Source organism: Harpegnathos saltator, unplaced genomic scaffold (genome assembly GCF_003227715.2).
Source record: "Harpegnathos saltator strain DR-91 unplaced genomic scaffold, Hsal_v8.6 scaffold436, whole genome shotgun sequence".
Classification (NCBI taxonomy): Eukaryota; Metazoa; Arthropoda; class Insecta; order Hymenoptera; family Formicidae; genus Harpegnathos; species Harpegnathos saltator.
The window spans coordinates 961386-983864 of NW_020230246.1; the positions used below are offsets into that span (position 1 = coordinate 961386).

Sequence of the window (22479 nt, forward strand, 5' to 3'; positions counted from 1 at the left end):
GTCGATGGAGATCTCGGGAAAGTCTCATCGGAACTGCGCGTGGAACAGTGGACCGTATCATCTGGCGATTGAAATGCAGATCCTGATGTAGATTAATGACATCCCGAAGTAGATGCGTGCTCGTCGATCCGTCCGCCCGCCGCGTTTGCCTACTCTGATAGGAATGATATAACGATCGCAGCCCCCCAGCTTGCCCACAAGACGATATACGCGAACTTCGCGTCGCGTCGTCACGATATATTAGGGGTGTGATTTAATTTTGAGGGGTTTTCCTTTCCAAAAACTGGTTTACTCAAGCAAGATAATGAACGAATACCTTAGTCAAAATATTTTCCTTCGTTTTCTACAACCTTTTCCCATCTTTCTGGCAAAAGATGGATTCCGCGATGATAAAAAGATTCTTCTTTAGAGTTCTAATTTAGATCCAATTTTTAACAAATTTTCGCACTTGTTCCAAATTATGAAAATGTGTATCTTCTAGAGCATGTTGCATCGACCGGAACAAGTGATAATCGGATGGAGCAATGCGCAGAGTGCGATAAGACTTCCCATTCCAGCTCTAATTTGCTTCACTTACAATGCAACATGAAAGTTGAGCATTGTCGTGAAGAAGGATCACTTTATGTCGTTTACTCGCAATTGGTAATCGTTTTTCGTCCAATGCTCATTTCAATTTGTATAATTGTTGTCGATAACGATCAGCGGTGACAGTTTCGTTCGGATTTAACAGTTTATAGTGTACAACACCTTCTTGATCTCACCAGATACATACATAGCAATACCTTTGAACCGTGAACATTGCGCCTCGAAGTGGATGTTGCTGATTAGCCTGGATTAACTCATGATCTTTTTCGTTTAGGATTATTGAAATAGATCCATTTTTCATCCCCAGTAGCAATTCGATACAAAAAACTTCATTTTTTGTTTGGCGATCAACAAAATACAAATGTTCAACCAGTTCGCAATGGCATTTTCCGGATGTAGAACCCATTTTTCTTTTTTGTGAATCTTTCGCATATCATGTAAACGTTTAATAACTGTTGTACGATTAACATTTAATGCTCTGGCAAGTTCTGAAATGGATTATGCTGAATTTTCGTCCAACAATGCTTGCAAATCTGCATTTTTAAGTTTTTTTGGTTGTCCTGAGCGATTTTTGTCATTGAAATTACCACTTTTGAATCGTCGAAACCAATATTCACATGTCTTAATTGATGAAGCAATATCACCATAAGTTTTTATAAGAATTCCATGAACAGCTGCTGTTTTCTTCTGATTAAAAAGCCAAAACAACGCATGTCGAAAGTGCTCTTTAGGAAGCTCCATTTTTAAGATGGTATTAACACGATTTTTATTGCGTCTGTTGTTAGTAAATGAGCAAATATCATGTATTAATATTAAAGCATTAAGAAACAATAGCTGTGATTTTGGAATGTCTTCGACAAAACTGCCATTAGTGCCACCTTTTGCAAAATCCTCAAAACTAAATCACACTCCTAATACGTTTTCGCCGTAGCATGTGAAATCTTTTGCGATATATTAATTGTTCTTAAATCACTAGTTGACATCCCTTTGCAACATATATTCGTACGAATACAGTCGTGCGTATAGCTCTACGAGGTGTGCGTAGTCTTATAATTACAACGTGTGTGTTATCATAATTTGAAGAAAAATATTTTTCGTGTCCTCTGGGAATCAGTGCAGCCCTTTTTATAGATAATACTATCTGTGCTATTCAAAACTTCGGATTTCTAAAATTTCCAAAACTTTGAGACCGACTTATATTCGACTGACGAAATTTCATAGTGTGAATATATTTCGAAGAATGTTTACACGGATACTTCGATAGTTCAGCATAATTCGATATATGAAGTTGAAAAGTTCGAATACATCCACTTTGAAACTTTAAATCTTCGAACTTACTACTCGAAGATGCAAAAGGTCGAAATTCTTAACAGAACCAAGTTCTTGTGGTGTGCAACAAAATCTCGTGAAATCAGTATCGCTGATTTCGCGAAATTTTGTTGCGCACCATATATTCCGAATATTCGAACGTTCAAATTCAATGTTATCCGAGTATAATGACTCGGCGTTCTAAGAATTCGAAGTTTTGATAAGCCGAAGTTTCAGATATACTTTATAGCCTTACATTTTATGAATAATAATGTTAGCCTGAAGTCACCAGGTTCAGATACCGAGCTAGGGAAATAACTATGATTTATTTACAGACATATTTCATAAATATTGGATTAGATAAGTAAAGTTCGGTTCGATTTTCTGCAGGGTTGGGAAGTAACTCGTTACTTGTAATGAAGTTACAGTTACAGTTATTTTTTTTTAGTAACTATAACTTAACTTCGTTCCGCTTTTCTCGTCTATAACTATAACTTAACTTAATTATATTTGTTTGATAACTAGTAACTAATTTAATAATTACTTTAATAGTTACTTTATATATTTTAAACTTAAGTTTCTGACAGACCAGCACATTAACGCGATGTACGATGCTTGATATCCAATAAGCATGCAGTTATTCTGGCTGCGTTTGGAAACGCGCTATTTCCGTTATCTACCTTTATCGTTCATTAGACATAAAACAAGGATAAATTGACGTAGCGCTGATAGCCTGTCTCCGAATGCAATCTGTATTTAAAAAAAAAAAATTGTACGTCTATTGGACATTTTCATCGCGCGTCGCCAGTCCTTATTTGTTAACATAACCTACGTTCAGCGTGAAATGTGCTACGTGATTTCAGTTATATAAAAAATTCAAGTAATGGATGAAACATCTCAATCTTTGAAGAAGAATTGTAAAATTCTATAGCTAGCATATACAGAAATATTCGAGTTACAGCAAAAATTTAGAAATGAGAACAACTGGACATTTTGCAAAATTTGTGCTGGCAAAAAAATTATTCATGCAAGTGAAACTTCAACTGCAAATTTAAGAAAACATATGAGTGTAAGTCTTTATTTATAAAATATCAATACATTTTTTAGTGAAAAAATTGATGTTAAGATTATTTGTAATATTTTTAATATCTATTATCTTCATCAAATTCATTCACTTTCTTATAATTGCTATTAATAGTCTTAAAGAATAAATATGAATTGCTTATTTAAATTAATAAACCTAATTTGTAAAGATTATATACAATATGAGGAATATAATAATCAACAAGCTACTTTTATATAAAATTGGAGGAATTTATACAATTACAAAATTTAAAATAATAGCATATCATTGTAAAAAAGTAACTGAGAAGTAACGACTCGTTACTTTCTAAATAACGATAACTGTAATTTATTATTTTTGAAGGTTAGTAACTTGTAACTATAATTGGTTACTTTTACAAAGTAACTTTCCCAACCCTGATTTTCTGCCGCTTTTGATAAATTTTGATAAATCTTTTATAGTAGAGAGTGGCAAAATTGACGAAATAACTTAAGAGACTAGAGCGATATTGGTAATTTTTATATGATTTATGAATACTTTGTTTTTCCATTGAATGCAATTGAACTAAGTTGATTAAGAAACCGAACCGAACACTTTTCGATTGATTACTTAATAATGCCTGTAGTTAATAGTATTGTCATCTTTTCAAACTGGTTCGAAGGCGTTCTGATAAAAACGGTGCGAGCACGTCCTCGTTTATTTTGTAAGTTCGTAACTTCGGTTAATGGTTTTCGGTGCCGAATACGCAAGTTAGGCGTTGCTTGCACAGCTGTTTTTGTCAGAGGGATATGCAGGTGTAAAAGCGAGTGGTATCTAATTAGCGGTCGGCTCTGCGAGTCGACCTTAATTCACCGGTTGAGGCTCCCTTTTCGCTTGTCTGCCCGTTCCCTCGCTCGCCTCGTATCTATAGTAACATTTGGCTATAGTGGCCCGTGGTATATCGCGTCTAACACGATCGTATTACGTATTTCGCGCGAGCGTTTATGCATCGCAAAGTAGCGAGAAACAAAAAAAGACAAAAAGGAGGATCGAGAGCAAGTTGTATTGCGCGCGGGAAGATAATTATATTACTCATATTCTGATGCGAAAGTGTCTGAAAATATAGCGCGCGTTCTGGATCAGCGATACGATACAGTATGTAACGTTGTTACATAAAGAAAAAAGAAAAAAGAAAAAAACAGGAAAAAGCGACTCTGGACCGCTCGATTGCGTCGCATTTGAAGGATTAACAGGAGAAAGGGCGTAAGTACTCAATTACATTTTCCGCGAAAGCAGTTTGGCATAATGATACGACCGCGAGAATTACGGATCGATCCCATGCACGGGGGATGTTTTTTAAACGACGTTCGTCTCTCCCCTCCCCCCGTCTCTTCTCTCCTCCTTTTCCCTCTCGTCCTTTCGATTCTCGGCACACGGGCTGTTAAGATTCGCGCAAGTGATATGGGTCATTCGAGGAATCGCTTTGGCGGCATCGTGCCCTCTCTATTGGCAATAATAGTGCGCCCTCTGTCCCGCCCTCCGTCTTGCCCTCCGCCCTATTACTCGGAGACTTATTTTCCTCAGGGGATGAACGATTTCCGAGAATAGCCGGTACGTGACAGTATAAGCTCCGAATCATACATCCACGTCACCCTCTATCTCGGTTCCTCGGCGCGATGGCAGCGCACAAAGCGAGTATCCGCGAGTCGTCTGCGTAATTGATGCCTGATTAGCTCTCGTTACAGAAATTATTGCAAATTATCCGCGCGATCGACAGGTATCTTCGTGCTGTCAGATAAGAAGATCGCGCACGCGATCAGGTGACACTTGAGCTTTTCAATTAATCCCCGGTGACAGGATAACCGGCGGCGCGCGCAAAAAATAAAATTTTTTTCGCGAAAGAATGAAATTAAATTCCGGACGGAGGTTACCATCGTGTTCTCCGCGTATCGCGCACGCAAGATTGTAATTGCGTTGTAAATAGTTGAGAGCGTGCCAAACGGCTGCACCTTGAAAATTCTGCTTCTCGTTTTATATTCGCGCTTTATGCGTTATAATTTAATATAACTCGGCGCGCGCTCGCGAGAGAGAGTGCACGTGGCACAGAACAGAGACAGAGAAAGAGAGAGAGAGAGAGAGAAAGAAGGAAAGAGGGGGAGAGGGGGGGGAGAGAGAGAGAGCTCTAATACAAATCTATTACGCCAAATGTCAGTGGAACGAAATATTCATTATTTCAAAAAAGGGATTGATTCCCCCGGTCGACAGAGCGCTGCGCTACAAATAATTCGATATAACAAATATTCCGATATAACAAATTCGCTTTGAGAGCGCCGGTGAAATTTATCGCAGCGGCGTTTTACTCTGTACAACCCGATGGAGGTCGATTTTTCCGTGAATAACTGCGATCGCCCATTTGATCGATTGCTCATGGATTTTGCATCGGCCGGTTTTGATTTTCTAGCGTATCAATCGTCGTCGTCGCCGTCGTTGTTGCGCGTTGTTCGTCAAATCACGTTCGTCAAACCTCTCGGGGCGATTATTCGCAGAGCCGAAGCGAAGCGCGATGAAATGTTTGTCGAAATTGCCGGTGCTTTTAGTTTCGAGAGTTCGCCGGATTGGATTGCGAACTTGGTCATCTTATTACGCGCAACGTGAGCTTTCTGAACGAGCTGCAGAGCGAGTCGTGGTAAAAGCACCAGGAAAAAACAAGAAAGTCCAAGCACGCGGCTCGATCGAATACACACACCGTAGCGTTTCTATTTTCTCAACGGCGATTTACACTTTACCGGCGCCGACGGTGTGATATTAGTTGGGAATTCGGTGAAAGAGTAACATTCCTTCGCTCGCGGAGAGCGCGAGCTTGCCCCGCCGCCATCGCGTGCCCAACTGAAGAATAGTTTTCGTAGTAATCTTACGGAATGTAAGCGAACCGACGTTCGCTCGTTCGCTCGCTCGCTCTCTCGCTTTCTCGCCGTGTTAACCGATTCTCGCAACTTATATCCCGTAACTTGGCTTCCCGAAACGGAGGCTGAAGGTTGCACACGGTTGCTGACGTCTGGCTGGCGTTCGATCGGATCGTTTCAGGATAAGCTGAGCTTCCAATTGCGGGACAATCTCTTTTATAAACGGCGCTGTGCGCTTAAGTCGTGAATTTTCCCGAGCGATCGACGAGTTCGTAAAAATTGTTCATGGCCGTAGACGAAGAGGACAGGGTAGCGTAAGGCATTCATGATCGATACCGGTGCGAACGTTTGGAAGAAGGCGAAGCAAAGTGGGAGAGAGGACCGGAGAGCAGAAGGGGTGCGGAGGATGAGCGAGAGAGATACTTCCCCGGAAATTACGCTCTCTCCGCGGAGGCAGCACTTCCGGTCTGGCTATATATAAGTCGCTCCTAGTAAGAAGAACCGCAAGCGGACGTAGCCCATAAACTCCTCGTGTCCGAAATGTTTTGTCTGCGGTGTCTTAGGCATCCGTAAAAACACGTCGTTACTACGCGGACGAGTCCAAATACACGAGAAGTTTCGCCAAATGACGACCGTTCTATCCCTGACGAAAGATTTTTCGGAAGGTATAAAAACGCAAAATAAGAGTGACGTCACTCGCGGTCTTAACCTTTTATACGCGGATCGTGATTGATACGCTATTGATTTCAAACAGATGGATTATGTGCATCGTCTTGTATAAATTATATCAATTTTCGCATGTGCATGTATATACAGGGTGCTCGGGATCTTTTGCAAACGAAGATATTAATAATTGAGTTATCAAGTTATTATGATGAAATGACCACATGTAGAATCTCTTTTAATTGATAACTGGAAAATTTGCGTACTTATTTGTAAAATGATAAAGGATTTTTTTTGTTCAGAATGACCTAACCTATAATTATACGACGGCTATTGTGCCTAGCGACAGGTTCAAGATTCATTTCAAAGTTTAATATACTCATATCTATCGCTAGACACAATAGCCGTCATATAATTCTAGATTAGTAGACTAAATCATTCTGAAGAAAAAAGTCCTTTATCATTTTGCAAATAAGTACGCGAGTTATCAATTAAAAGAGCCTTTTAGTATGATCATTTTTAATTAATAACTTAATAACTATTGCGATTTTTGCAAGAAGGTACTTTTCTTCTCAATTTGATCTGATTAATCTTCACAATTTTCACAATGATTCTGAACAAAATAATTCTTTACCATTTTGCAAATAAGTAATATACAGGGTGGGGGGTTATAAGTTTACAAGCCGAAGTGTGAAGGTAGATTAGGTTAAGACAAACATAAAAGTCTCATACCGTTTTGCGAGATTCGCAATAATTATCGAGTTATTTATGACAGAAATCTGAAGAGTGGGAGTGCGCCGGCATAGATGATTGGAGAAGCGTTGCAGTTGCTTAGGCCGCAGCGCGGCCCAGTTGATCCAGCAATTGTTGCCGGTACGCGGCGAGGGGAAAGACAATGCGCTGCTATTCATTGTTTTATCTCGCCGGATCTATGTTTCGCCGCACGCCGCCAACAGTTGCTAGGTCGAGTGGGCCGCGCTATGGCCTAAGTAGCTGCAACCCTTCTCCAATCATTTATGTCGGCGCGCTCCCATTCCTTAGATTTCTGTCATTAATAACTCGATAATTATTGCGAATCTCGCAAAACGGTATGGGACTTTTATGTTTGTCTTAACCCAATCTACCTTCATATTTCGGGTTGTAAACTTATAACCCCTCACCCTGTATATATATGACAAGAAATCGATAGCAGATATTAATCATATTGCATATTGGTGCATTAGTGAATCTGCAACGAAATTTTAAGATTTATATATATATATATATATTTAAACTTATATATATATATATATATATATATAATGTATTTTACTGAAAAATAGAAAATAAAATATAAAATATATCACGGAAAGAATCTTTATTTCTCAATGATTTTACTTTAGTAATTTTATACGGAGAAAGAATCGACTAGAGAGGTTAATTTATAAAAAACCATACGATCTCATTAAAAAATTTGAAATTGACCTTAACAGGTTTATCCAAGGTTATTCTAAGAACAAATAAGTTACTACTTTTTTCCGTTTCGACATCCTGTAATTTTTATCCGAAACATTTTCTCGTATTTTCCTTGATTTCCGAAGTATTTTAGGTGGGTAAATTTAATTTATGAGTTATCCTGTATATGTATATGTATATGTATATGTATATATTTGTATATGTATGTATATATAGGGTCGTATAAAACGCAGATATTTCTTTATTTTGTGCGTATCGCATAAATCGGATATTGTTTTTCAACGTCGGATACGAAACACGTCCAATGGACCGAGAAATTATTTGCGCAAGAGTCAAGTTTTACGGTAAAAGAGCGTGCCCTATCAATTAATATTAATAACATTGTCATAGGACAATCGGTGGGTTGTTTGTCAAAATGCTTTTATTTGTTGCCATACATCATAGCTAACCGGGTTTCGATATAACAAAATAGCGTTACGTAACGTACTCGTTTGACGTATATCCGGAATATCGGATAGCGTAGCTTTCAGTTGGTAACATTTTCATGATTAAATACTGACGATACATTCATTCCTTCTCCTCTCTGCCCTCTCCTCCCCTCCCTCCACGCTCCGCAACGCATCGGTCTGTGTGTCTCGTATTATCATTTATGACTACTATTTCATATATTTGGACATATAAAATCCAATAATGTATACCCGAGTAGAACGAATTTACTCCGCGGCGTTGTTGCGCGTGAAAGGTATAATAGTATCTGTAAATTACGACACGCGGACTTTATATGATTATCATCAAAACGCGCTCTTCCATTTTTATGTGCAGCTCGTGGGCGGTGAATTCGACATGGAGCTGAACTTCGTGATAGAGGACGCTCAGAACATCAGGCACATGCTGGAGCTTCTCGATCATTGCCCACCCAATCTCCAGGTAAGCGAACGACGACGCCGACGTTAAACTAGGTCGAATTAATTACGCCCGGAAAATATCCGGCGTAACCCAAAGAGAATGCGGAAAGTACGCGCGAGCGAGCGCCAATCGATACTGCAATATCGGCAATTGAGAACTCATCGTGTGTATGTATATGTGTGTATGTGTGTGTGTGCGTGCGTGCGTGCGCGTGTGTGTGTATGTATATATGTGTGTGTGTGTGTGTGTGTGTGTGTGTGTATATATATATGTGCAACGCTTTTTATATCATGGCCCTCGAGAATATGTGAAGCACGTGGCAAAGAGAAAAGTGATTTCTAAGATCTTTCTCGGATATCATCATAGAATCGAGTTACGTCATACTCTGTCGGAGTTGATCGAAGAGACTTAAACTACTCAATCTTCCTCCTGTCTCGCACAAGTGCAATATCTGCCTATATATAGGAGGTTTTATTTCTTATATCATCCGTAATTATTTATTTCCGTATCCATCATCCATATTTATTCAATTCTTTTACGATCACCAACTGATCCAAATGTAGCGTCTCTGATGAGTATGTTACAAGTATTCCATTGGAATATTAAATTGTTCAAATGTTTTCAAGATAGTTCTCAAAGCTTCTAAATAACAACATACAGTCTGTAAAGTAAGAGCGTGTACGGCATAAATGGCATTGGCTTCAAATATCGTCCTAGTTTTTTTGTGAGCCGTATTGTGAGGCATATCTCAAGCACAAGCTTCGAGGAAAAAGAGTGTGCACTTTGAAGCAGCTGACACGACAAATTCGTCTCATTTGGAGGTCTTTACCGAACGAATACGCAGTCAACTTAGTGGAAAGTATGCCTCGGCAGATGCCAGGCAATTATCAATGCCGGTGGTGACTGGACTTATTATTAATGGTATAGCATTTTTCTTCTCATGGAGTACAACAAATCCATATACTTAAAAATCATTAAAAATAAATTTTTCTACACATTAACCCGTACACGCTCTTACTTTACAAACTGTAGTGGAAAGTAGTCTCGGAGATGCCAGGCAATTATCAATGCCGGTGGTGAGTGGACTCATTATTAATGATATAGCATTTTTCTTCTCATGGAATACAACAAATCCATGTACTTAAAAATCATTAAAAATAAATTTTTCTACACATTAACCCGTACACGCTCTTACTTTACAGACTGTACTTTCCCTAACTGAAAATCAAGACAATTTATGTTTGAACGTAAGCATCACATGACATGATATTTTGCGAGCATTCCAATTGTATATGCTCACTATTCTATTGATATCCAATGACGTCCAGTCATCCATGTTCATCGAGTGAAACTCATTGCTGCATCTAAATTGCGTCGTTCTGCGTCCGTCCAGTGTCTAGCCTCCTCAGCATCCGGTCTCTATAGCGTCCAGCTGTCGTCCCACGTCGGTCGCTCTTCACTCACTGCACTTCAGCCAGCTTTATCGCACTTGCGACCATGATATTTTAATGGCACTTGACGAATGCAAGTTAAATGTACGCATAAACTTTCAATGCTCTTCGAAGAATACACTCACGAGTTGCGAACCGAAGATCACCGTGTTTTTGATGATGTTGAGATAAAAAAGCATATCCCGTTTCCTAGACGATTACAACAGATACAGACGATTCAACAGATATTAATAGACGAATCTTTTGTTTCTTCATAATTCTAATTAAAATAAAACAGTAAATATATATATATGTATTTATATATACAGGGTGAGGACAAAGTACCGGAACACCTGAAAAACCTTGAAGGGTCAAGTTTTCAAACAAAATATTTTAGACAGAAGTTTCAATATTTTAAGTGATGAACTCGATAGTGCTCTTGAACTTGACTTTGGTGTCGACTTTCAAGGTCATTTGAAGGTCAACTCGAAATTTTCAAATAGAAATCTCAATATTTTATTACACCGTCTTTTTATACCATAATTTGAACAACTTTTCTAAAACAATTTTTATTTACCTAATATTTTTTGAGATATTTAAGAAAAACTTGATAACTTTTTCAATATTTAATTCATATTTAACAATATTTAATTTTATCTCGCTAACTATTTGTTGGAAGTAAAAAAATGGTACTCTTCTGTGCTATTTAGCCTCAAGAATATATTATTACAATGGCGCCCTGACTTTTGTTAACTTACTGACTTTTGGAAATTTCGAAATCATCAAATATGTATACATATATCTTATATACAGGGTGGGGGGTTATAAGTTTATAACCCGAAGTATGAAAGTAGATTGGGTTAAGACAAACATAAAAGTCCCAAACGTCGAAAAACTATTTGCGATCCAGGCCAACTCTCAACATCGACGCCAAAACGGAATATCCACGGAAAGAAGGCAATGCTCTGTATTTGGTGGGATCAAAAGGGTATGCTGTACCATGAGCTGTTGAAAAGTAGTCAAACAGTCACAGGGGATCTCTACAGAGAACAAATGATCCGATTTGAGCCGAGAATTGCACGAAAAATGTGAAACGAGATAGCATAAAGTGATTTTGCTTCATGACAACGCTCGGCCTCACGTCACAAAATCTGTCAAGGAAACGTTAGAAGCACTTCACTTGGGAAGTGTTACCCCATGCGGCTTATTCACCAGACTGTGCCCCTTCCGACTACCACTTGTTTCGGTCGATGGCACATGCACTTGCTGAGGAATGCTTCAATTCTTATGAAAACGTCGAAAAATGGATTTCTGACTGGATAGCCTCCAAAGATGAGTCATTCTTTCGCCGCGGAATCCTCTTGCTGACCGAAAGATGTTAAAAAGTCATCGCTAACGATGGACAATACTTTGATTGACGTACTTTTTCATTTTGTTTTTTAAATAAAGTCATACGTTTTGCAATGAAACGGACGGAACTTTCCGATTGACCTAATATTTTTGTGCTTCGCCGAAATATTGGAAACTTAGAGCCGACTTCATCCCGCTATAAATCTAGCACAAAAGTGTAATTTCGCCGATTAAATACGCATGATGATCGATGGACACGGATGGCTGGACGTCGTTGGGTATCAACGTGGAATAACGGCAAGAATTAACGGCTGAACGAGTAAATGCGTGTAGATTAACGCGCGTGTCGGCTCTTCGTGATTGTTGTCGTGTGTAGTCGATGACTTCTACGTCGACAATTGTATCCCAGTTTTCAATTGCAAATAAATAAATGTAAGAATACGGGAAATGTGTGTATTCGAGTTGACCTTGCTCGGCGTGAAACCGAATTTTCTGATCCTGCATCCGCGTCCTCCGTTAAACAGCATCACTGAGACCGCACCTATTTTACGGTTGATGCATCCGGCAGGCCTGAAACAGAAAATAAGTTACTTGATTAGAAAGACGTGGACGCGTAAGAACACGAATGGTCAAAACGATAAGTTTTCCTTTTAAATTAATAAAAATGGAAAGCATAATAGTCACCCTTGAAATTCCAGGATGCTGTCTAAGATGATCGCGTATATGAAATACCGTAATATGCCTTACAAATAAATTTATGATCAATTCCGGAGAATCGGAACATCTGACGTGCTTACTTTTGCATCAAAGACTGTTATTTTACATCTGCCATGTATCTCTCTGATCAAAAATGTAATTAGCCAGAGTCTGAATCAAAAGATAATAGCTAACTAGTACAAATTAGATTAAAAACTCGTTATTAGGTCGTTACTGTTTGATAATTCACTAAAATGTATTGGATTAGTCAGGAAATTCGTTTGCCAATTCGATCTTGCCAATAGATGATGTTGGAAGCTAATTGTCATCACTAACCTATAATCTATCTACCGCTAACCTATAAATGTACGATTTTAGGACATGACATTTTATTATCAGTTCGTTATTTATTCACGAAAATTCACGAGATCATTTTTGTGACTTAGTTCATTGTTTAGTCATTGTATATCAGATATAATAAAGTAGATGACGTTGTTTACCGCAAAATATGTAATCTATTATATGTTTCCGTCACTAGCATTTTAAAATTAGATAGCAAATCAAAATGAAAGTTATATTTTTTCATGAAAGATCTTAAAAAGCAACAGTAAACGTTATGTTGCCAACCAATGATGATTATTAATATTATAATAATAATTTATTTAGTTTAATAATTTTATCTTATACTTATCTATCTAGTTATTAGGCGAAATGAGCATTATTTATTGACTAAGAGCGATGTTGAATACAAATTTATTATCTAGTAGTTACACAATAGAGGTTACATAATAGATTCAATCCCTACTGACAATGAGTTACGTGTAATAATAAGTAAGGGTATGTAAATACCAAACTGTTTGGCTCAGTCTTACATTTATGCAATGGCGGATTTTTTAGCAATATCAAACTTAGGAAACGATATAAATTTTTAGCGTAAATGTTGTCACTCGCGGCATAGTATAATTTATCACCTAATATAAGGCTCGCTGGTGTAAGTTCCGAGGCCTACGAATGAAAAGTTTCATAATCGAAAGATTTAATCGTAGACTTCAGGCCCAAAGAGACAATCAAGTGTAATGGTAGAATCTAAGAGAAGCATGATAAGATCGAAGTGAGCGATCCCACAATCGCCAGTAAAACCGTGGGAATTCGGCCATGTTGCAAAATGCAGGAGAGAGCGGTCAGGATTAAAAAGAAGCTTAACTGCGTCCACAGGATTAAAAAAGGGAGGGTAGCCTACTGTCTCAGGATCAGAGGAAAGTAGCTCAGCCTTTCCGGAAGAGTAGTGGAGTTTCTATTTCAGAGTATTAGTCCAGTCTTGTCCGTTGAATTATCTAAAAGAAAAGAGAATGGCTCCAGAGAGCGCTAAATCTCGAAGGCTTCACCTCACCCTAAAGAGGTCATGGCTTTGAAATGCGCAATGGACCAAGTCCTAAGATTAGCGTCTTGAACGCAACATGGAGCGGACGATCACAACAGTGTTGACTGCAGGCGGCGAAAGTACTTCGCTTCGATGAATGTCCGGCTGTCCAAGCAAGGGCTGCTGAAAGTCTGACCGCACTATCATATGAGGAACTTCAAAGTCCTCAGTTCGTAAAATAAAAGCACTTGATGCATAAGTTTTATCAAAAGAACGGCCTCGCGAAGCTCGAACCGTGGGATTAAGATTGTATGGATCAGTGTTACGTACCTTTGTTTTGGTGTCACACACTTTGACATAGACTTTCGTGATCGGATTAAAACATAACTCTTCCAATTTAACTCTAAAACTTCAAGTTGAATTGCAGTGAGCCGACGTGATTGCTGTGCCGAATAATTCTTCCAAGCATCATCCCCAGCTTGCTGTATAAACCGACTTTGTTGCGCGACTTGAGATTCGTTATGTCGAGATTGAAAGTCCACGTACAAATCCGAGTGAAATACGCATTTATCCGTATATAAGTTCGATTGTCGCATAAAGCACATTGCGCGACATAAATCTGAGTCGTAGAACGCGCACTAATCCGGCAGTTGCAGGAGCAAAAAATATAACAATTGCTAAATATTAGGTGTACAAATGAATAATCCAACTTTTTCAGCTAAATTCAAGGTTTATTTCAAAAGAAAGTAAAACAAATTTTTCAAAGTATTCACTATTGGTTTCTATAACCTTAAACCATCTTTCACGCAATTGATGAATTCTATGTCGGATAAATGTTGTATCTTTCAACACGATAAAGTCGTCCAGCCATTTTCGGATATCATCCACTGATTTAAAGTGCGTATCGGACAAGGCATGTATCGACCGGAACAAGTGATAATAGGAAAGTGGATAGGAGAGTGGCGATAGGAGCGATATCTGGTGAATACGTCGGGTGCTGCAAGACATTCCAGCCAAGACTCATTATGATATCTTTTGTCGTAGAAGCAATGTGTGGCCTAGCGTTATCACGCAATAATTTCACAGGACGTTCTCCTTTGCCATTATACGGACGTTTTCATTCTAATTCTTGACTCAAACGGATTAATGGGTGTTGATAGCGGTCCTCAGTAATTGTTTCATTCGGTTTTAATAACTCATAATAAATCACGCCCTTCATATCCCACCAAATGCAGAGCAGAATCTTCTTTTCGAAGTGTTTTAGCTTTGTGACCGATGTTGGTGATTCGCTGGGATTTACCCATGACTTTCTCGCATTTCGGATTGTCACAGAGTACCCACTTCTCATCGCCCGTAACAATTTTCTACAAAAACGACTTTCTACGTTACTTATTGAGAAGAGAAAGACACACTGCCACTCGTTGATTTTTATTGGCTTCAGTGAGTTCATGCGGAACCCATTTTTCTTCTTTCTTTCCCATCTCTGTGTTTAGAAATAGTTTGTTGCGTTATTCCTAATTGCTCTGCAAGCTCTTTTTACGTTTGCGTTGAATTCTCAACGAGCAGTTGCTCCAAATTATTGTTGCCGCACTTCCAAAGGCCTTCAGGATGTTTTTGTCACTCAGACTGAAATCGCCACTTTTAAACCGTCTAAACCAAAATGTACACACATCGTACGACACAACACCTTCGCCGAGAAAAGAACAAATCGATTCGCATGCTCTTGCAACATTTTTTCTTTGTTGGGATTCGTAAAGTATGCAGTATCGGATATGTACCTTATCTGTCGCCACTTTTGACTGTACTGAGCTGAATAATGTTTGAGGTTATGTTGAGCCTGCCGCCATATTAAATGTAATTTTTAATAGCTATATGTCAACACTACATAACCGTAAAAGAACGAGAAAATTTGATTATTTAAAACTTAATATCTTAGCCGCTTAAAAAAGTTTGGATTATTCATTTGTACACTTAATAAATAAATGTAAAAATAAATGTCTGGACTTGCACGCGTTTCATATTCGTTCGGCAATGCAGCAGTGGATTTTTTAGCAATGCTAAATTTGAAAAGCAATGTAGATTGTCAGCGCAAATGTTGTCACTCGCGACACGGTACGATTCACCGCACAATGTGCGGTTCACCGGTGTAAGTCTTGAGGTCCACGGTTGGAACGCCTCAGGGCGTCAGAAAATTCGGTCTGTTATACGAGCGATGAGATGAGATGATACAGAGACAGTCTGAAAAGAGCACGACTGAATCCACAGGATTGAGGTGAGGGATGTCAGGATGAAACGAGAGCTTAGCCGTGTCGTAGAATGCAGAATAGAATTGCCACAGCTTCAGGATCAAGAAATAGCTCGCTTGCGTCTACAGTATTCAACGAAGGATACTTTATTGCCTTAAAGTCGGAGAAGAGCTCAGCCTTGACAACTAGGCCTAGATAGAGAAGCTTCTGTTTCGGGATCTCAGGATCCTGGTCTTGTTCACAGGATCACCTAAGGTAAAGAGCGCGGCTCCGAATAATGCAAAAGCCCGAGCAGGCTTTACCACGCCCCGAAGGGATCGCAGACCGGGAATAATAAGGCTCCGAAAAATGTAAAAATCCGAAGACTTCACCTCGCCTCACATAGGTCATGGCAAAGTGCAGGCAGCCGCCATGAATGCGAGATCTCAAAAAGATGAATGAAACTTCAGCAATCGTCCAAAGGAATGCCTCTCCGATCTCTGCAGATTGTCCATGAAAAAACGAAACAAGTATGCCGAGAAAAAAGAAGCACGAGATATGCGGCGGAACGCCGTTCTGCGGCGGCTGCTTACGGCAGCGGAAAATCTCAATATCAGAACTCTTCTATTAACTAGTACATAGATGGTTATATGCCGCTAGTCTCCATGCTGAAGTCTCGTTGGTTTCTCCGATAGTAACTGTAAACGTAAAAGTATCCGCCGTATCAACTTTTTGTGCGGCACATTTTTTCTACCCGATGGATTTCTGTAAAATCTATGTTTTTTAGGTCGCGGATTACAAACTTGAAATCAGGTTTCAAAAATTAAAAATGGTAAGTCCAATATGGCTATTATATAGGGATAAGTTAATATAAATCTGAATAAATGTAAATCTGAATAAATCTGAGTAAATCAGATACACGACATAAAGATTTTCGGATCGTTAATTACGAATTTCATGTCGAATTTACAAAATTCATTCAAGTAATTTGTTCATAAAAAATTGTAGTGTAGTGTGCGAAGAATTCTGGAAAAAATATATTATATTTTAACATATGAAGATATTCAGTAAAATTTGACATGTAAAGATATTCGCTAAAATCTCTAATCTTAAATACTTTCCAAGAAATTAAATTTTCTTTTAAAAATTGCTTTTTCCGTTTATAAATAATTAAAAGTGGACAATCGGATATAAAAAGACATGGAAAACGTATGAACGTACTTATTTCTTCATTAAACTGTAAACAGTATATTGTACAAATGTACATTGTAAAAATGAAAGAAAAAAGGATAAGTATACTTATCCCTGCCACACGAAGGGTTGAAAGAAGTTAAGACCATGCGACCCTCAGTCGATGGAACGTACTTGAAAACATTGTTGCGTTACTTATTCGTTCTTTTGCCTTTTGTACAATACTATCATAACGAAGATAAACAAGGGCTCACACACGTAAGGAGATAACCGTATGGCATCGTGAATAAAAGGCAACAAGGAGTTGATGTACCCTTTTTAGCAGATGATGAGATGATGAGACAATTCAAACGTTTGAATAAGTAATGCGCATCATAATCAGTTCATTGTCTGACGCTACCGTCGAGATTACTACTTCGCCTGTTTCCTGTACTGTGGCGGAAACTCATTCAACTCCGGTGTTGAACGCGACGAGTTATCGTCAGTGAAGAACGGCGAGAGCGATCAATACCACGCGTCGTATGTACGCGTCGTATGGAAGCGTACGTCAAACGGAACCGTGGTAATTAAAGTGAGAAAAAAGCGGACGACTTTTTTACGCTAAAATCGCGACAGTCAAACGCCGGCGCGATGACGTAACAGAGAGGGAAAACCGTGAAGCATAAAGCCGCACGTTCGAAGTTCCGCTTTTCTCCTTTCTGCCTCGCCATTCGACGGAACAAAAAAAAAAAGCGCGCGCATGGAGTAGAACACGCACAGTCTCGGCGCGTATACAAAAAGATCGGAATCCATTACGCGGCGAATTTTTCTCGAGTAGAAACGCGCGTTGTCGAGATTTCCTCTTTCTTTCCTTTTTTTTTGACCACGAAGGATGCGAGATTTATCACCGCTTTGAAGGGTCGCGTCCCGAGTCCTGCGCTTTTGGTGCTCGTGACCGAGGCATCCGGAGACCAATCGATTCAGCGACGTGGAAATATGATCCCGCGATAACGTGCCGTCCTTATCAATAGAAAAATAGTCTCGTGTAATCCGACCGATTTCGATCAATTTGGGACACGCAGCGAGCGACGGAATATAATAACCGGCCGAAGGAATGACGCTTCGTATCATGCATAGAAAAAAATAAATCGTCCTGTTCGTTTTAACAATTTCGCACGAGTTCCCTGCAAGAAGATTAATTCTCCGTACGATAATATTTGCCCGTTGATTAATAACAAATACGCGTGTTCCCTTTTCTAACTGCACGTGCGTTTTATTTTCACTGATAATTTAATTCGCGTTTGGTGTTGCTTGATTTGATCTTTTAATAAACATCATGGACATCACGGAGAAGTTTGATCCAAAATAAATACGGCATTGCAGCCTCCGTATCGGAAAATACTCTTAAAAATCCATTTTTCCGCTTTCTCAGATCTCGTACACGTCTTACGTAAGACGTGTACGTAAATCTCAAGTACACCTGTGTACGACCATCACCGCTGTCCCACTATATTTGGGACCAGCAACGTTCTCACGTCGCTCGGAGGTGCAAAGATTAAAGCGAAATACTTGACGCAAAAAGCACCATCTGCTGTGTATCTTCGAAGTTCGTGTACCTCCCGCTTCGTTAAAAGCGGTGTATGACTTGGTGAGAAAGGAAAGTGAGGACGGCGAACTTTTGTAAATAATAGCGGGTCCTTAGCCGCCATGTCGGCCGGGGGAAAATCCGTTTATGCTTTTGTCGCTCTTCGCAAACTCATACACGACACTTGAGCCTTCGCCGTGAACTTTCGGCGTGAAAGTAAATAGAAATTTAAACTAGATGGATGGAATATAGAGCAAGTTATGAACATTTTGTTCCTCCGTTGATCTACCGCAGTCGCTGCGGTCGATCTATCAAGTCCTTCTTTCTCTCTCTTTCTCTCTCTCTCTCTCTCTCTCTCTCTCTCTCTCTCTCTCTCTCTCTCGTTTTTTCTCACTCCTTTTTCTTCTCCTCGCCGACAAAAATAACACCGCGCAACAAGCACGAGCTGCTCCGAATTAGATCTGACGCGTGCGAGTTGCTTATATATTATGTATTTAATAAAAAAATGCTAGCGTTGCTGAACTCCCCCAGCTAGTACGGCGAGACAATTTAGTACGCGAAAGCTGGCAAGCCACCGTATCTGCCAGCTGTTCCTGAAATGAGAATTAATTTGAGCCACATACGGACTGGAAAGGCGCGCACCTCGTTGCACTGCGGCGAAATCACCGCGTATAAACGCGAAGATGCACTTGATGGCGCATAAGGATAAGAACTCGAGTTCACCCACTCCGGAGGACGCTCCGGAGGACGCTCCGCCACTTTCGACGTTCCTTTCACTTATAGCGACTCTCGTACGAACTTGAGACTTATTTCTTTCTCAAGAAACGACACACCCACGCTCTTCGCCAATTTCCGGACTTTGATATTAACATGTGTGCTACCAGACTTTTATCCCGCGTACTTTCCTCGCAGATTACTTTGTGATCTTTTTCTTTCTTTTCTTTTCTTTTTTTTTTCCTTTTATGTGAATGTGAATGTGTCTTAGCTTGATAACGCGGACAGAGAAAGGAAATTTTTGGAAGCGAATATATTAGGTGTCCCGGTTAGTTTTGAGGGATTTTTTGCGAAAAACATGTTTATTTTTGAGAGACGTTAAATTATATTTTATTCAAAATATTTTCCATCGCCAGCTATAACTTTTTGCCCACTTCTCGGGCAACCAGTGAATCCCGCGATAAAAGAAATGTTCGAAGCAATTTATTCATCGAGCCGTTTTTGTATTTCTTCATATGATTTGAAGCGCTGGTCAGCAAGGCTGTTCTGCATAGATCGAAATAAGTGATAATCGGAAGGAGCACAGTCTGGTGAATGCGCGGCGTGTGGTAGGACCTCCCATTGAAGTGCCGATAATATATCTTTAACTGTTTTTGCAATGTGCGGTCGAGCACTGTCGTGCAATAAAACTACTTTGCATTTTTTTGTTATTACTGAACGTTATTGATTTAAAACATGATTCAAATCGATTAGTTGTTGCCTCGTGCGATTCCGCGTCCGCGATTTAACTAACTATGATAATTATTTGTGATAAAAAGTGTGAAGTGCCTCTGGGATATATCTACCTGTGATACTTACCTTCGTTGCGCTGGTATCCTGGAGGTGAGGAATGGCGTTATCCTGGTCGATGCGTCCGTATGCGGCAGCTGAAAAGGCAGCTGAAAAGATTAATAGAATAGCTAAAATCTGCATAGAAATCCGACCGGCGTGCAGTGGAAATCGAAAATTCGAGAACGTCGTGAAATTGCTAAGTCCAGTGACGGGCGGCGTGTTGCTTTCGCACGTGGCGCATTGCTCTGCTAATAGCCCGTCACTGGCAATAAAAAGTTAATTATTTTTCTCCCGCACTTGCTCGCGAGGCCTGTGGCGGGCACACATTTATTTTCCACAACATCTTTTATCGATAAAAAGTCTCGCCACAGGCCTCGCGTTATAAAATCAAGTGTAGCGGCCGCGCGCCGAGACTAAGTTCCGTGGCAGGTGCAGCGCTTATTTCTCGATAATCAAGCACTCAAACATCGCACACCTGTCACGGGCACATTCTAAACACTCCACTGCACACTGCACGAAAGTCCCGCGGCGGTGCACCCACTAGTTGTCACATTTTTCGCTGTTGCAATCTGCCCGCCGCGCACAGTGAGCCAGAATTCCAGAAAAGTGTCAAAAAATGCATTTTTCGACTGTTTCTGAATTTAAACAAATACATGTCTATTTGATAACATTAATGTCAAACTGATGAAATGTAAAATGATTTTCCTCTTAGACATATATTAAGGTCGCAAGATATTCACAAAGTTGACGTCTTTAACAAATGCCATAGATTGTCATATTTAACTGATACAAATGATATTTTTATCGAATAAAACAAGCTATAAAATAGACATGAGTAATAATCGTTATTATATAAAGAAATTCTATGACTTTTCCTCTTTCTAGTATATAATATAGTATGTAATATATAATATATATTATATAATATAGTATATAATAATATAGTATGTAATAAATTATAAAAAAATAATTTTATTACCATATAATAATGCATCAAAACTTAACTCGCTTGCACGAAAATATCAATGCTATCTTTCAGAGCATATCGATTTTTGAAAACGTACTCGTCGTGACTCGTCGATTGGACTTAATCGGTTTTGTAACTGATGCTTCGTACTTTAATATCCAAAAAAGATCGTCTGCTTTTATCTGCTTTTACGGCAGCTAGAACAAAATAATTATTGCAATGTTGGTAGGCACGCAACGTCCCGAAATCAAAATATTGAAATTTGAAAACTAGGACTATTTATCGACAAGTCATAATATAAATACGAATAAGTCATAAATACGAATACTGAGACAAATTATCGATATATACACACATATATATATATATATGTATGTATATATATATATATATATAATGAAAACAACAGATTTCTTAAACACTTCGAATACAACTCAAACTAAGGACTGGTAGTATAAGAATTATGACAATCTCTTTAAGCCATGTAAAATTCGTATCCTAAAACTGTATTATATTTCTTTGAGAAGATTACTACCGCTCATTATATTCAAAAGCAAACTTGCAAGCATAATAATAATTATTATTATAATTATAATTATTATTATTACTATTATTATAATTATAATTCTATAATCATAATAAAATTAACGATATTCAATGATTAAATGATATTAATGATATATATTTGTTTAAATCCAGAAACAGTCGCAAAATGTATTTTTTGACATTCTTCTGGAATTGTGGCCTACTGTGCCGCGGGCCACCGGTCGAGCCTGCCGAGCGCCGTCGGAGCGCCGCTCCTCATGCGCGGAAATTGCTACAGCAGTGACTGTTTGATTTGGTTGTAGCAACTTATAAAATAGGACTCCTTTCAGGTCCCATCAAATGCACAATAAAATCATACTTCCGTGGATATTGCGTTTTGGAGTCGATGTTGATGGTTGGTCTGGATTTATTCACGATTTTTTACGCTTAGGATTATCATAGTGGATCTATTTTTCATTTCTAGTTATAATTTAATACAAGAATTGGTTCTTTCTATAACGAGAAAGTAATGAAGTGCAAATGGTTAAACGATTTTGAACAGCCAATTCAGACAGTGCATGTGGAAACCATTTGCTTTCTTTTTGAATTTTTCTCATTGCATGTAAACGATCTGAAACAGTTGATTTATCAACATTTAATGCTTCAGCTAGTTCTTGAAGTGTTTAAGCTGAGTTTTCATTTAATAATCCTTGTAATTCGGCATCTTCAAACTTTTTTGGTTGATCTGAACATTCTTTGTCTTT

General features: G+C 38.9%; 1 protein-coding gene across 8 annotated transcripts in view; it reads left to right on the forward strand.

Annotated features, from left to right (window-relative positions):
• rg (A kinase anchor protein rugose) overlaps nucleotides 1-22479 on the forward strand; it is a 774193-nt gene that overhangs the window by 504834 nt on the left and 246880 nt on the right. For all 8 annotated transcript variants that reach the window (XM_025301660.1, XM_025301661.1, XM_025301665.1 and 5 more), the window contains exon 2: nucleotides 8779-8883. In XM_025301660.1, coding sequence (XP_025157445.1) covers nucleotides 8779-8883 — 105 coding nt within the window. The remainder of the gene's footprint in view (nucleotides 1-8778; nucleotides 8884-22479) is intronic.